This window comes from Micropterus salmoides, unplaced genomic scaffold, assembly GCF_014851395.1.
Source record: "Micropterus salmoides isolate LMB-PRFRI ecotype aquatic unplaced genomic scaffold, ASM1485139v1 Ms_hic_scaffold_3434, whole genome shotgun sequence".
Lineage (NCBI taxonomy): Eukaryota > Metazoa > Chordata > Actinopteri > Centrarchiformes > Centrarchidae > Micropterus > Micropterus salmoides.
The window spans coordinates 4,165-20,048 of record NW_024042745.1 but is presented as its reverse complement, the minus strand read 5'-3'; the positions used below and the strand labels follow the sequence as shown (position 1 = coordinate 20,048).

General features: G+C 40.2%; 1 protein-coding gene across 1 annotated transcript; it reads left to right on the top strand.

Moving 5' to 3' along the window:
- Positions 1–242: 242 nt before the first annotated feature.
- LOC119884433 (fizzy-related protein homolog) lies at positions 243–7,704 on the top strand (the record flags this gene model as incomplete). Its single annotated transcript, XM_038694833.1, has 12 exons — positions 243–371; positions 555–618; positions 1,486–1,616; positions 1,714–1,799; positions 1,896–2,079; positions 2,270–2,335; positions 2,644–2,746; positions 2,884–3,068; positions 3,166–3,399; positions 3,689–3,793; positions 6,034–6,126; positions 6,233–7,704. Coding segments are annotated over 12 exons (1,422 nt in total), but the record flags the coding sequence as incomplete, so codon positions are not given.
- Positions 7,705–15,884: the final 8,180 nt, after the last annotated feature.

The window sequence follows — 15,884 nt, the reverse complement described above, 5'->3', positions numbered from 1 at the left end:
TGACCATAATAGCATGATGATAGCCCCTCCCAAAGAGGATTGTTAACTATCAGAGGACTTACATTAGGCAGAGAGGTTAATATTCTCCATGTGTTGGAAGAAGAAATGGTTTAACAGGCCAGCCTTCATTTGGTGTGAGTGAAAAAGACTTTACCGGCCAAATGACTGGGTTTTGTGAATGTAGCCTCCTGTGTTAACACCTAAAACAAAAGTGCCATCTTTCTCTCTCTTCTCTTGTGTAGAAAGCTGTAGAAGCGGTGCGAGCTCTGACACCCACCAGCTCCCCCCTGTCCTCCCCTAGCAAGCATGGTGATCGCTTTATTCCCTCCCGGGCTGGAGCCAACTGGAGTGTCAACTTCCACCGCATCAATGTGAGTCTGCTACAATACACTGAGGACTTTGCTGTCTTTCCTATGAAAGTGTTGTCAAGATCAGTGTTGACTATGGCTTATAAGGAAACATATTATCTGTTAACATTTTTCTTTTGTCTGTAAATACACAGCAAGTGTAAATGTGTGGTTGAGAGTGATCATTTATTTGATTGTCTGACATAGGAAATTGAAAAGTCACACAATCAAAACAGGAAAACCAAAGATGGTACAACAGACAGCAACAAAGGTAAACAATCCACCTTCATACCAATAGACTGGACAAATAACAAAATATTGTGTTACAGTTTCTTGTAATATGTACATTAAGATTTACATTTAGCAACATGCAAGGTAGTTATGTTTAGGACTGCAACTAACAATTTTTTTTAAATTAACTGATTTATTGTTTTTTCTATAAAATGTCAGAAAATAGTGATAAATGCCGATACAATGTCCCACAGCCCAATTTGATGTATTCAAATTGCTCCTTTTAGTTGGCAAACTGCCCAAAGATATTCATTTTACTGTCATGTTACAAACAAAAGCAGGAAATCCTCACAGTTGAGAAGCGGTAACAGAATATGTCAATACTGGATATTTGAGACTGATAACAATATTGATATTTGAGAGTTTAAGAAATATTATTTATATTTATATTATCTATCTGAATTTTTTAATATATAAACATTTTGTGTCAGTGCTCTCTAGTGGACAAAATATGTAATAGAGACACTGTTTCTAAACTATCTGAAAACATATCTTTGACATTTCTGTATCAGTTTTTTGTTACTTATTGGCCAACCTCTTCCTCAGTATCCATACATCTGTGATGATTGGTCGGGCTCTAGTTAAAGTGCCTCATAATCATGAAAGAAATTCACAGGCATCGGTCTGCTCTGGTCAAACTGGATCATTTGACCATCTCTTGTTTACTAAGCCCGGGCAGGTTCATGGAAACTGGAGATAAGGACTAAACAAAGCTTAGTGAAAAATTCTCCCTGATCTTTAGAGATGTGAGACAGACCTAAGAAATTGCAGAGGGAGCAAAGTGTTGGAACTTCAGAATTACGACAGCCTGGTTTGATTTCCCCGCTGTCTCTTCTTCTGCCTTTAGCGGATGGTCTGGCTTACTCAGCTCTGCTGAAGAACGAGCTGCTAGGAGCGGGCATAGAGAAAGTCCAGGACCCCCAGTCAGAGGACCGCCGTCTGCAGCAGTCCACTCCTGCCAAGAGGAGCCTTTTTAGTGTAAAAACAGTTAATATGGCTGTGGCTTTTGATATATTCGTTTCATGGGGAGTTTTTCCTGCATCACCAATCATCTATTTTTGTTGTGTGTGTGTAGTATTCTGTAAGTGCGAAGAGGGCTCTGCCAGAAGAGGATGGAAACACAGTCTCTCCATATTCTCTGTCACCTGTCAGTAGCAACAGGTAATATTTTATACTTGTCATTCCTCAAATTTTATCTCCTCCATTTAGGAGAAAGCAGCATTCCATTCCTTACCGAAATTGTGTTGTGCATCGCAGCCAGAAACTGTTACGGTCGCCAAGGAAACCTACACGCAAAATATCAAAAATTCCCTTCAAAGTTCTGGATGCTCCAGAGCTTCAGGATGACTTCTACCTCAACCTAGTGGACTGGTCCTCTCTGAATGTGCTCAGTGTTGGCTTGGGCACCTGTGTCTACCTGTGGAGTGCCTGCACCAGCCAGGTATGTGTTATCTGTTCGTTGAGTGCATTGAGCAAAGCAGCGAGACAAAGAGGCAACCAACAGAGGCTTCGCTGCAGTTTAAAAGAAAAGATCTTAGACTATATAAGTATTTATATCTCTCAAATAATGGTTCTAATCACATTGGAGCTGTCACTGTTGATCTGTTTTTCTTTCCCCTCCATCTTTTTAGGTGACACGTCTATGTGACCTTTCTGTAGAAGGGGATTCTGTAACATCAGTGGGCTGGTCAGAGAGGGTGGGTTTCTCTGCCCTCTGTTCTATTTTCAAATTGTGGTCAGGTTACATTAGAAAAACACCAACTTCAAATAAGGTTGTAGTACAGCCTGCTTACCAAACTCCATTCATATTTTTACTGATTAAGTACAGAATAGCTGATCTGATGAAGATCCATCATCCAAAAGGACTTTTATAATAGTGCTTATAGTATTGAAATGATCTTAATAAATATGCAAATGGAGTTTTGGTGTGCATGCTCCTGTTCTTTATTTTTTTCTAAATGCGGTTTGGAATCATTGATATTCAAAGTGTGCTTTCCATTTTTAGGGTAACCTGGTGGCTGTGGGGACTCATAAGGGCTATGTACAGATCTGGGATGCGGCAGCAGGGAAGAAGCTCTCCGTACTAGAGGGACACACAGCCAGAGTAGGTGAGTTGAGAGGCTGGGGAGACGATTGCAGGAGTGAAAGATTACAACCTTCATTCATTTTCACACTGTTGTTTAGCAACATCTCTCATTCATGGTCAGTGAATCATCTTCCGTTTGGTGTCATCCTGTGCTGCCAGGTGCTTTGGCATGGAATGCCGACCAGCTGTCGTCTGGGAGCCGCGATCGGGTGATCCTGCAGCGCGACATCAGAGCCCCACCTCTCCAGTCTGAGCGCCGTCTCCAAGGACACAGACAGGAAGTCTGCGGGCTCAAGTGGAGCACAGACCACCAGCTGCTCGCCTCAGGTGGAAATGACAACAAGGTATGTAGACAGAATCTCACCAGTTTGTCTGTGAGCTACACGTTCATATTTATTTTTTCATAAACATCACAAACTTGCTCCAACCTGTTGCCTGTAGTTACTTGTGTGGAACCACTCCAGCGTCCTCCCGGTGCAGCAGTACACGGAGCACTTGGCTGCAGTGAAGGCCATCGCCTGGTCTCCCCACCAGCATGGCTTGTTGGCTTCCGGAGGCGGCACCGCTGACCGCTGCATCCGCTTCTGGAACACTCTGACCGGCCAGCCCTTACAGTGCACAGACACCGGTTCTCAGGTCTGCAACCTGGCCTGGTCCAAGCACACTAATGAACTGGTGAGTCATCTGAAGATTTTGATTTGAACAGTTCTGCCTTTTGTAAATGCAGGCAATGGTGTATTACAGAAATGTACAAAGTTTTTGTGAATATTTAATCTTTGCTAGCCATGCACACAGAATTTTAGATGTTATGTTTTTATAGTATAGTTGCTATTTGTGCACTGTAGTAACTCTGTAAATCTAGGTGGCTTTGTTTTTGATTTCACAGTTTACAGGCACAGTTCCTTAACAATGTTCCTTTAAGTCTGGGATCAAAATGTAGAAAACATTGTGTTCTTTTCTGCAGGTCAGCACACATGGTTATTCCCAGAACCAGATCCTGGTGTGGAAGTATCCCTCTCTCACTCAAGTGGCCAAACTTACTGGACATTCATACAGAGTACTCTACCTGGTCAGTATGTACTGTGTGTATTTATGTGTCCCAGAAGATTACATAAAACTATGGGTGATGACGATGATGGGATTTTTGCTGGGCTCTGTACCAAACAAGCGTGTTACCTTATGTCTGGAGAATATGATTTGTAGGCTGGGGCACCTCCACAGCACCACAATGCTTCATTTAAAGGTTCTGTAGAATGCTCCTCTTTCTGAGCACTCGATTGTAGATCCTGTATCTTTAAGCCCCCCTCCCTGAAAGCCCACTTGCTTTTGATTGACCAACTTCCCCAAACACAGAAGAGGGGTGGGCCTGAGCAGCATGCTGAAACAAGGCTTGCTATGCGAGACTAGGCCTCACTGATGGGGTTGTGTTGTTGTTAGCACCTTTTAACATTACTACAGAAGCACTGGACCGTTGGTTCAGAGCCAGCTGACAACAGCAGCTACAGTTAGCAGCTGCTAGCGGTTTGCAGCCTGTAGTGTAAGCAACAAGTAAAGCTATCTGTCCATCAGGGAACTTCATAAAACACAGAGTTGAGGCGGATCAGCCAGAGGACATCCGAAGGAAAACCAGAAAATATTTGCCTTTCCTTCACAACCGTAAACACACTTTCTGTGAGACATACTGCACTGCACAATATACAGCTGTGGCTCTATGAGCTTGTATGAGCGCTGGAAGGTGGGCTGGACTTTGGCAGTGTAAACAACCCAGATGTTGCGTAACATCTAGCGCTTGTTGCCATTCGGCCCCCTTTTTGGGGGGTATTTTGCGAGATTTACAAATGAAAGGGGGAAACGATGGAGAGTGAGGCTCACGGTATATCAGTTACATGCGCTCTTTTTATTCAACTATGCCAAGGGAAATAGTTTTCCATTCTACGGCACCTTTAAAATGGTTTGTTACATATTTTACCTTTATCAAACAATTGCAGCTCCTGCTCCTGGCCATCTCACAATTTCGATAATATTTCAATTAATTGTTCATCCCTAGTTGGAATTAATTTGATTATTGATTATTATTATTATTATTATTATTGAAATTGATTATTTAGTTATAGACTCAATTATTTCATGTTTCATGTTGCACATTTAGCTGTTGAAGTTTGGTAAAAATGAATACAAAAAAATAATTATTATAGAGAGGTTGCGATGGAGCAGTGGATTAGACCCCTGTCTTTGATTCCCACTGCAACACATCCATTAAATAAGTTATTTTCATGGGTGCTGCTTTACTTTCCATGTTAGAGCCGGCGCCAGTTTAATCGGGGTGTCGGGTTGTCTCAGTATATTTTCCTGCTTTTTTGCCCTTCATGCTTCCAATCACATTCCGCTTTTTGTGCTTGCAGTGTGCCGGTATTCACCGGTAGTGTTACTTTACATTTTACTCCTTGGCCTACCGGCAACAGGGCTTTCCTCTGCCCTATCCATATCAGGTTTGTTGGGCACTACGTGACGCTCACCTGTTCCTGTTCTCGCCTGCCTGCTAATCTCCACAGGGAGATCGGAAGCCTTTCATGGAGCCGTGTGCATAGTTGCTCGTCAAATTTCGTGAACCAACCAATCACAGTCTGGAATAGGAAGGACATTAAAAAAAAAGGTTGAGGTGCTAAGCAGATTTTAGAAATGTTGAGCTTTTTGTTCTATATGCATGTTTGTTTGTTTTTTATTATTGACAAGTTACTACTTTAACATTTTTCTTGCATAATAATTTAATGACTGAAAACAACCCACAAAAATTAAACTGCTGTTTTGTCCAACTGGAATTAATATTATAGGCTACTAATGGTAAGCTATAGTAGCCTGTACTATTATCTGAAATTATAATGAATACTCAAACATTAGCACTAATCAAACCTTAACCACTGTGGTGTAGGCTAATATCAGAGAAAGGTTTTATTAGTGAAACAGCTGAATGTCAACTAATAACCTCTCTGTAGGCAGATTATCCAAATCAAGTGTATCCTGTAAATATATTATTACACTATATATATATACTGTATAATATTTTACTTTGTATTTAATATTTATTAATACACTAACTTATACCTTTACTCCTCCTGGTTGTGGATATAATTTGTTTATCAAATAGTCAGAAATAAGAAGAAAATGCATAGATTTCGGTCATAAGGTAACTCATTGCCTGTACTGTATGCGTACCGATCATGATTACGGTCCCGTGAAGTCACCCACCGAAGGCCCATTCTGAGCCAGGAAAAACCCTGGTTCAGTGTATAATAATGAGTTTATGTGCAGGCCATGTCCCCTGATGGAGAGGCCATTGTGACGGGAGCTGGAGATGAAACACTTCGGTTCTGGAACGTCTTTAGCAAGATGAGGTCCACTAAGGTATTTACGTTTCAGATCCCTTTTTCTGCGCTGGTGTCTCTTCCATTTGTTACATCCCTTCCTGTCTTTGTCTTACCTTCTTCTATTATCTCCCTCCCTCTTTTAGGAATCCGTATCAGTGCTGAACCTCTTCACCAGGATCCGGTAGTAAGCACACCTCTGTACTGTGAGGGAATAAAGCTGGGAAGGGAATTTTTCTTTGCATGCATCAAGCTGTAAATGGGCCCCTTCTTTGAGTATTCACCTCAGTAGTCTACAGAGGCCCCCCCTCGATTGCCCTTAGTTATTTAGCCAAGTTGTAGCTGGAGGTGGGAGGGAGCTGGAGAGGTGCACAACCTGAGTGTCGAGGGCAGAGGAGATGCATACGTTGGTACAGTATTCCACTTCCTCCTGAATGATGGAGTCACTGCCTCCGCCAGAAGACCAGAGACCAGAATTTTTGGCATTGTTTCTTTCCCTGTGTGATTTATGTTTTGTTTACAGACTGACGTGCTTACCTGCCAAATATTAAGTTTGTCCCTTTGAATGTCTATTTATTTTAATTTGTTTTGGGTTTTTTTTTACATATTTTTAACATATATTCTTACTAGTGTGTTTGTTTCGAAGGCGTGTCCTTTTATGTGCATAACAGCAGTTTTTTTGGTCTTATCTGTGGAATTTGGCTTTGTTCACGATTGCAGAAAAATCCAAGTTTGTCTTTTCATTTTACTGAGAAATAATGTTTCATGTACACTGATAACAGATTACATAATCCTGTGCCGTTTCGAGAACAGTTAATGTTTAACAAGGATTGGATGAATGGGCCTGATTTTCTTTTTTAAAATCTGATATTAAGTACATTTTAGTCTAATGATATTAAGCTGTATTGGCTCATTGTTTCATAATCTCTCAAGAAAAATGTCATAATGTGGTACGGCACATCTTAGAATAAATATCTGGCAACACTGTACATTAGAAAAATTGCAAATGAGAAGATTTTCATGTAACTTTTCCCTTGTGTTGTTTCTCTACTTTCTTAAATGTAAAATCAGGCGAGGAAATTTGGAATGAAAATTTTGGCTCATTTTGGCTTATCAGTGTAGTTTGTAACAGCAACTCAAGCAGACGGTGAAAACATTTGGGATTAAATCAGTGAAATATTGTTCTGTGCAGAGCTTCTGCTTTGTGCTGCGTCTGCTAAGATATTCAAGCTTAAGGCATTTGTCTTTTGCTTCACACAATTTCTGTATTGAGCACTCATGCTCTTGTACTTTTTTTTTTTTTTTTTTTAATATGAAAAAAAGATTTCATATCTGCAACATTTCCCCAGTTTGAATGTTTGAGTCAACAAGTGTGCCACATTTAAATGAATGCTATTTATTTGTGTTTTGTAAAAAGGTTCTTGTACAGAAATGGCATGTTTGTTTACTAATGTTATCTGAGGGAAGTTGATGGGCAGTTTCTCTGCTAAACTATAGAAATTTATTTTAATGCCACTTCAAAATCAAGACAATGCTGCCAACTTGAATAACAAAAAGAATGTTAAAAAAATATTTCTGTACTGAGAGATAAACATCAATTAAACGATCATATCTTGTACCTTGTGTCGTTGCTGTTTTATTGTCCAATAACTTGAGAGTAGACCCTCTATAAAATCAGTCTGCTGCTTTGAAGAAAAAACGGGGCAGTATTGTTATATCAATATAAAAGCTTTCTTGAAGAGTACGGTTATTTCATAGGTACTAACTGCTATTTGCTGTGCAGCCAAAGCCTGATATATATTATTCCTCTGAGCCACAGTGCTCCAGAACTATTAAAAACATGAATGAGCCACCCTGCTGCAGTGGTGACATGCTCCTTTGTTACCATCAATGCAGGCACTGTAGTTTACTTTCTGCTACCCTAAATATTCACTAGAGAAGCAAATGTGTTTTTCTCTGCAGCTGAAAATAGTTCTCATCAAATGCCCTACTTATTACTGTTTAAATTGTTTGCTAAAAACTACAGTGCCCAGCTGTTAGAAAATGATTTGCCTTTTTAAAAAAAGAAATGAAACTTGTGACCCATTTTTAAAGATTTACATCTTCACCAGTGCCATACAAGGTAGGGAAGTCGACTAATGCATTGTTGGTTTTAGTCTTTTCATAGGATTTAAATAGTATATCGCCACACTTGTGTTTTAACTGTTCTTGAGTCCATTTTTAGATTTAAAATAGGTTAATATGAATTACGGCTTCCTTTTGTTGTGTTTTCAAGAGCACGGAAAGAGCTCCAAATGTATTTATCTCTTTCATTGATCAAACAGCACCATTTTGGGGTCACATTCTGTAAAGTAAAACATTGTTGAAACGAAATATGACACTCACTCAAATACATGAGCTTTGTTTGTTGTCATACTTAATTATACTGTTAATTCTGTGCAATATAACTAAAGTTTGGTAAATATTAAAGGGGGGTTGGATCTGGTAATTGTGAAAGCATATAATTCACATAGTGTACATAATGATCTGTATTTATTAGGCGTTCTCCACTCACTTATTCTGGCTTTCCTTTAATTGATTCGTTAAATAATCACCCATTTGAAAACTTTTAACTAGTGGCTTCCTGTGTTTCTGTCCAAATTCAACGTGAACACCAGAGGGAGCCATCTTTTGAGCAGTTCCAAATCAGAGCTACGCTGATGCTGTCACACCCATACAATCAACTATAAACCCTGTTACCTTTAAGGTGAGAATTATATCCATTGACTGTCAACAATATTGTTGCTATGAGGAAGGTTAAACATCCCAACAGACCCCTAACATTGTGTCAAGTTTCATTTTCTCCTCAGAGTGAGAGCTTTGGACAGCCAGAAAAAATCCTGTGACCTAACCTTGTTCCCTGGAAGTCTGCAAATTTTCATCATATTACCAGTGCAGCCCACACAGGCATAGTTTTGACCCGGGGCATGAAAAATAATGAATGTTCACTGCCTCCCAAAGCTCCCACACCTCTGCTTGTGCCCTGTGGCCTTCCCAAACTCACTCTTACACATTTAAGCAGCAAATGGATTTTCATCAGCGTCAACAACAGCTGAAGGGTCTAAATACACAAAGAAAAAAGGGATCTTAAATGATTCTGCTCTTGTAGTTTTTCTATATATCTACAGATAGAACTCAGAAAATGGCTAATAGTTAATACATTGTTGGATATAATATCTTCTACAAAATAATGAAAAATACCATTGCTGATTTAGTGTCTAGTAAAGGTCTTCTTTTTTGTGTGTGTTTGTTTTTCTGTGATGAAAATCAGCTACTGTACCCTATGTGACTCAGCTTCTCTTAACGCCATAGAGCCCAAGCCTTTTTTCCCTTCATACACTATTATAATATCATCTAAATAACATGCATAGTCCATTATAGTGATCAGATAACTCATCTGAATGGAAGACATTCAACACAGTCTTCCAGCTCATCTGTGGCTCTCGGTGGGCAGATGTTAACATTAAGCCCTGAAAGCAGAGGGGAGAATGGAGGGGGGGATCACTAATATGCGTAATCCTACCTCCTGGTGTTTCTATCAAGAGGCACAGAGTGTGATGTTCATTATACAACTAAAGCCTCACAACACAACGAGCAGGCTCTTCCCCCAGGTTCCTCCCTAAGCCTGACTCTTGAGTTGCATTGAGAACCGGCCTACAGGGATATCAAAGGAACAAGGCTTTTGTGATAGCTAATAGCTGCAGCCAGCAGCTGCTTTTTGCTGCTTTTTTCCTCATTTTGACAGAGGGAACTGAGCACAGAGAGGGTCACTCGTGTGCCTTATTTACAAATAGACACTAGTCACTCACCCCAGCAGCACTGTTGCATTCATAAAATGGGGGATCGGAAGCGTGTTTTTCTACAGCCTGTAAACTGTGACCAGCCGGTGTCAGAGAAGATGCTATGATTTTAACATCCTGCTGAAAAAAGAAGATAACAGCAACAACATAAAGATTCACTCGTGGCTGGTTTCAGGCTTTTGAAGATTTTGCTAAAATGTCACACGGGGCCCTGAAAGCAGCAGGAAACATCCCTGTCATGGTGTCCTTGTTATTTAGTGTCTTCCTCGGAAATGAAATGACAGTTAGACTGTCCTTAAAATCGAGCCCTGCTGTGATGACTGCTCAATTAATTGATTCATATCAAATAAGTGGGTTCCAGTTTTAGTCAAATAAAAATGCTCAGTGCAGTTTTGCATGTATGAAGAGTTGCTTACTTTTCTAAGCATGTCACTATGAACACTGTGAAAATTTGAGAATCCTTTTTATACATTTCATAGATGAAGTGAAAACAGCTGTTGTCAACATGTAATTATAAGACTAAATGTTGTTGTAAATGTTGAGCAGGATTCTGTATGTTTCTGCACACATATTAGTTTTCAAATAATTCTGGATGGTTATAGTTTTTCCTCTTCTTGTAACAGTGTATATGGTAAATTCCTCTACTTTCATAAGGCAGATGCCACCCAAGTGTCTAATTGTTGGCAAAGCTTTTTAAGACCCTGAGGCTTACTCACAATTATTATAATTGTTAATTGTAAATCACAAGGAGGTATAATCCAAAGGAAACACACACTTCTGAAAGGTCATTATTTGGCAGTTTTCCTCTGGTTCAGACAAGATGAGGAGCAGGCAAAAAAAAGGACCACAGACACCTCTGCTGACTGTGATAATGCTGCTCAGGTTTATAGCCAGCACTTGTACAGGAACAAAAATACAATAATATTAAACCACCAATATGAAACCCAAATTCTAAGCTTTTAAATGTATGACAATTGTACATTTAAATCGCTCTCTTGTACCCTACCAGCCTACAACTCCTGCTAAACTGTCATGGAGGTCAAAAACAATGAGTATCAGTATAATTTAACAGTTTTGTCAATTAAAGGTATATCTAATGCAGGAATTACTTATGATTGTTATTTTGGGAACATCAGTTTCAGCCATCCAGGGCCGAAATTTACACCATTTGGCATCAGGAAAAATATAGATACAAGCCTCTTCAGGACTCCTCTCGCCCCCCCCCCCCCAAACACCTTCTTAGCTTCGTCACGTCTTTAGAAAGACTGACATTATCAGAACCAGGACAGGTTTATTTATTTATTGTTGTATTATTCTTTTAGGCATGAAGCTTTTTATTGTTAACTGTGGTCATTTTATGTTTTTACCATTGTTTTATGTCTCATGGTAGTTACTGTGTGTGATGTTTGTGATGTTTGTGATGTGTTTTATCAAAGCCCTTATAGGCTCTATATAACGTCTCAGGTTTTATGCAGTGGTCGAAGAAAGTATCAATACCACACTTTGAAAATACTCTACTACAAGTAAAGGTAAAGGTGAAGTTAAAGTATTTAAGTATTATTTAGAGAAAGTAGGCCTACTCATTCTGCAGAAAAATGGTCAGTGTCAGGATAACAATAACTACTGCTGCATCACTGTGTATGTTGCATTTTTCTACTGTAGATGTTTAAGGTTGTGCTAATTGTAACTACTGTATATAATGTTGGGTAGTTTCGTTTACAGCAATGTGTCATAGTCTGTAAGATCATCATATCTTTGTAGTGTCGCTGTTCTGTGAGAACCACGTATCTCTAAAAAGTCAACTTTTTGTGAGCTCAGACAAACAGCCTGAATTTAAAGATGGTTTTCACCTGACAGGAAGGGTATGAAAACCTGTAATCTGAAAAGCAACTAGTAGGCTACAACTGTCAGACAAATGTAGAGGAGTAAGAAGTACAAAATTTGCCTTTGAGATGGAGTAGACTAGAAGTATTTGTAAAGTACTTTGAATTTGCACTTGATTTGTGTATACTTAAATTCCACCTCTGGTTTTGTGAGCAAAAAGCAAATTCCTATCATATTCCTATCAAATATGTTAAAACTGCTAAAAAAAACTTTAAATCAGTTGGGCTTTTACTGAACAGACCAGAAACATGTTTACTTCCAAGTGTATGAATGTATTTGCACAGGAGGACATGTTTAAATTGTATTTAGCCCAGTTGTTTTCCAAAGCAGTTCATTTCACCATTTGCAATTTCCACAGCCCATAGGTAGGCTAAAACATTGCCCTCTTGTTGTTTCCATTACAAATCAATTTGATGCATAATCCTGATCTCACAGTTCAAGTATAATTCAATTGCATCCGTGCTCCTCAACACAGTCAGGCTCAGGTGAGGTCTTTTACACTCTTGAGACACATGATATCAATTTAGGGGTTGTTTTGTGTGTGTGTGTGTGTGTGTGTGTGTGAGGTGTTTCCTCGATAAGATTAAAATTGCGCGCTGGATAAACTGCACTGATTTAGGTCTTTTAGGTGCAAAAACCACACACACAAAAACACCCTTTCCTTGAATAGAGAACGGGGCATTTTCTAATGCCATACATCTTCTGCCTCCATATGTTTAATCCATATGCACCCTTAACCTTCATATAATGTAATTTGGCTGCTGGGTTTGGGCCGCACCCTTAACAAGGTCTGAAAAAAAAAAAATCAACGTCAATTGGCCTCCTCGCGCAGTCGTCACTCCATATCGTCCCGCCTCCTCCTTGTCCTCTCCGGAGCAGCAGACGTATATAAACACACTGATCCATCTTCCTCCAGCCTACCCAGTAACATCACGATAACCATTACGTGGAGCTCAGATGGGAGGGCGCACAAGCTTAGATCGTGGCTGATTTCAACAGAAAAACCCAACAGGAAAAGAGACGCAGCTACTCATCCAGCTCAGTGTTGGCATACCATTATGTCGGCATCACCTGTTGTTCCCGTCGACACACGGTGAGTCCATCACTTACAGCCTTTGTCCTGCTATTAAGAGAAGGCAGGGTTAGGGTATTTATTTGCAGGATATTCACATGTTTGCAATGTTTTTCGCTTAAAAAAAAAAAGAAAAAAAAAAAGCTACCTTTCCCACCTTTTTTTCACTTCAGGATTGAAAAACACAAATTATGAAGCATAAAGCTTTCGAGCCACACAAGAAAAACATAAATAGCTGTTCAAATCTCCGACTGCGTCTACGGGAAATTAAATGACAACCCCTTCCTCCTCTTACTGCCTCGCCTTGGGAATGTTTATCATGTCGTCATGTTGCCGTGATTTGAGAAGAGAGAGAGAAAAAAGGAGAATTGACCTCACTTTAGACCAGAAGCAGGGTCTCTGCAGATCATATGTGTCGGATATCGTAGGTCTTTTCGGCTTTATAACCTCCTGAGAGCAAACTTCGGTGCAGCAACAGGTGGCATGTTTTTTTTCCCGGGCCGGAATCGAGGCGAGATGCTGAGGAGGAGATGGACGTGGAGGAAAGTAGGGCGTCATTCAGCACCGAGACACTGGACAGCTCCCACGTCGAGGGCTACTCGTTTCTCTTTAGCTGCGAGCTGGACGGAATGACAGCTTTATTTGCCGCTTTTATAGCTTATTTTAAAAAATCATGTTAAGTTTCTAGTGCATATTAACACATCCGAATAGTCAGCATTCAAATGTCCCTGCTGTTTGGAAACTGAATGAGCGGTTTTTGAGTGGCAGTTGCTTGAATGTCAGCCTGCAAGAGCAGCAGCAAAATTAAGTAATTTGTTTTTAATCAATACTATATTAAAATGGCCCCAGAGAACATTACTGACTATCTCTTCTGGGGTCTCTGCTTGGTCCAAATTGAGTGTTGTCTCTTCTCAGCACTCCTCTTTTCTCTAGTTTGTACTTAAGGACCCCCCCTTTCCATCCTTCCTTGCTTCCTTCCCTCCTCCTTTCCTTCCTGTCACTAAACTGTCCCCATCTTCCCATCCCCCTCTTCCACTGACTCCCAGTCTTGTTGCATAGCTACCAGCTCAGAAACATACTGGAGATGCAGGACAATCTGTCTGTCTCTGTTCTCTCCCTATCTCTTTCAGCCCAAATGTGACTTACTGGAAAGGAAACACAAATCGCTGAGTTGATGCGCTGCATTCGTATTTCCATTTTTCTCCATCTAAATAGGGTGTAATTGAAAATTGTGCACAGCTTAGGGTTCCTGTTCATTGCATATGGTGAACAGCGTTTATTCTAAGTGGTGTGCTGTGATCCTCTCTGTCCCCCCCCCCCCCCCCCCCCCTCCTCCTCCTCATGTCTCCCTCTTTTGAGAGGAGCTGAAAGGTTGGCATTACAACAACAAAGGAAGGATGGAATGTCAACAGGCTTCAGAGAGAAACGCATTGAGGGAAACACAGAAATGGGAATTGGCTGTAGTGTTTCCATCTCCGACATCAAAAGTTCACAACCTCTCAACCTCTAGCCGGTGGTCAGATGCTCTGCAACACCTGTGACACATGTGCATCCTGAAATGCTGCGCAGGTGGCAATGCAAACTCGATATATATCATGTTTAACACCAGTACAATGTAGGAAGGATTCAAACTTAAGTGCTCCAAGGCCCCGTGGTGATACAATGTTGTCTCTTTTTCCTTTCATTACAGATTGAAGCAGAAGATGTGGAGCTCCTAACAGAAATGAGAGGATGCATTGCCAAAGTGTTGATGGTGCTGAGTGGAAGACTAGTGATTTTGTTGTGATGCTGATCAAAGAACAACAAGTCCCAGTCTGCCTCTCAGCACAAGCAGTGCTCTTCAGTCTATGTCAGCTTTAACCTGCACGGCTCTTCAAATCGAAGTCTGTCCATAGTTCCGTGGTGTCATTGTAACCGAGTTGTCCTGTTTATTCAGCTGCAACTACATGAAACCTGCCCTTAAAAAAATGCACTTAAAATGTTCTGATTCATCCCTGCCTGTATCGCCCTTTTGTGACTTGGTATAGCCTCAATGTTCAGCAATGTTAATTACTAGCAAAATTGCAATCAAAAGCAGAGATATTCATGGAACTGAATCACCCACAATGAAAACTGCTCCAAAGCCTTGGGGAAACACTGTAATAATGGCACACAGCAGTACACTTTGTACAAAACACACTGAAGTAACCCAGTATTACTCATTTCACTTCCTTTCCAATCTTTTATTTTTAACACCACTTTTGTCAAGTTATGCTACATAAATGTAACTGTTAATCTAAATGTTCATTGTTCATTAATTAATCTGCAATGGACCTTGTTTCTATCCTTATACAACAATGAAATAAAACCCAAATGTAAAACCTCTTACGTGTATTCCTGCATTTTCTCACATCAACACCACCTTGATGGTTGAATCTGAAACCAAGACATACACTAACACACACTAGGTGCTGGGGAGACCCCAAAGACAAAAAAAAAGAAAAGAAAAGCAGTCTGCTCTATCCCGTTCTTGTGTCCTATTGACTACACTCCATTCTTCACTCAGATGTTTTAAATGAGATGGCCTGCTGCCAGAAAGTCTTACTTAACATGTTACTGTGTGCAACACTTTGAGGACTTAGAGGACCGGATACACATGATCCGTCTTATATGAGGGGTCTAAATTCCAAGTGGCTACCTCAGATACTGTAATGGACAGGGACTAGCACTTAGTTCATGTAGTACTTTAGTAGTTTATTCAGTATGTGTTAAGAGGTTTGAGTGACCAGGTGAATGAAAAAGGGGCAAAAATGTCCATTTCCCAGAGTTGGTATGCAACTGGCAGGAGAGATCATCACTGCACACAAAACGGCAAATATAACAGGAAACCTAAAACTATATAGGCAATCATCCTAATTATTAAAAACAAGTGTTGGGAGGCTGACCTGACTAACACATTGTTATTCATGGTGCCAAAGAAAGCATTTAGTGTGAACTTTTTGTAGTGGCAGCGCTAGGAACCCA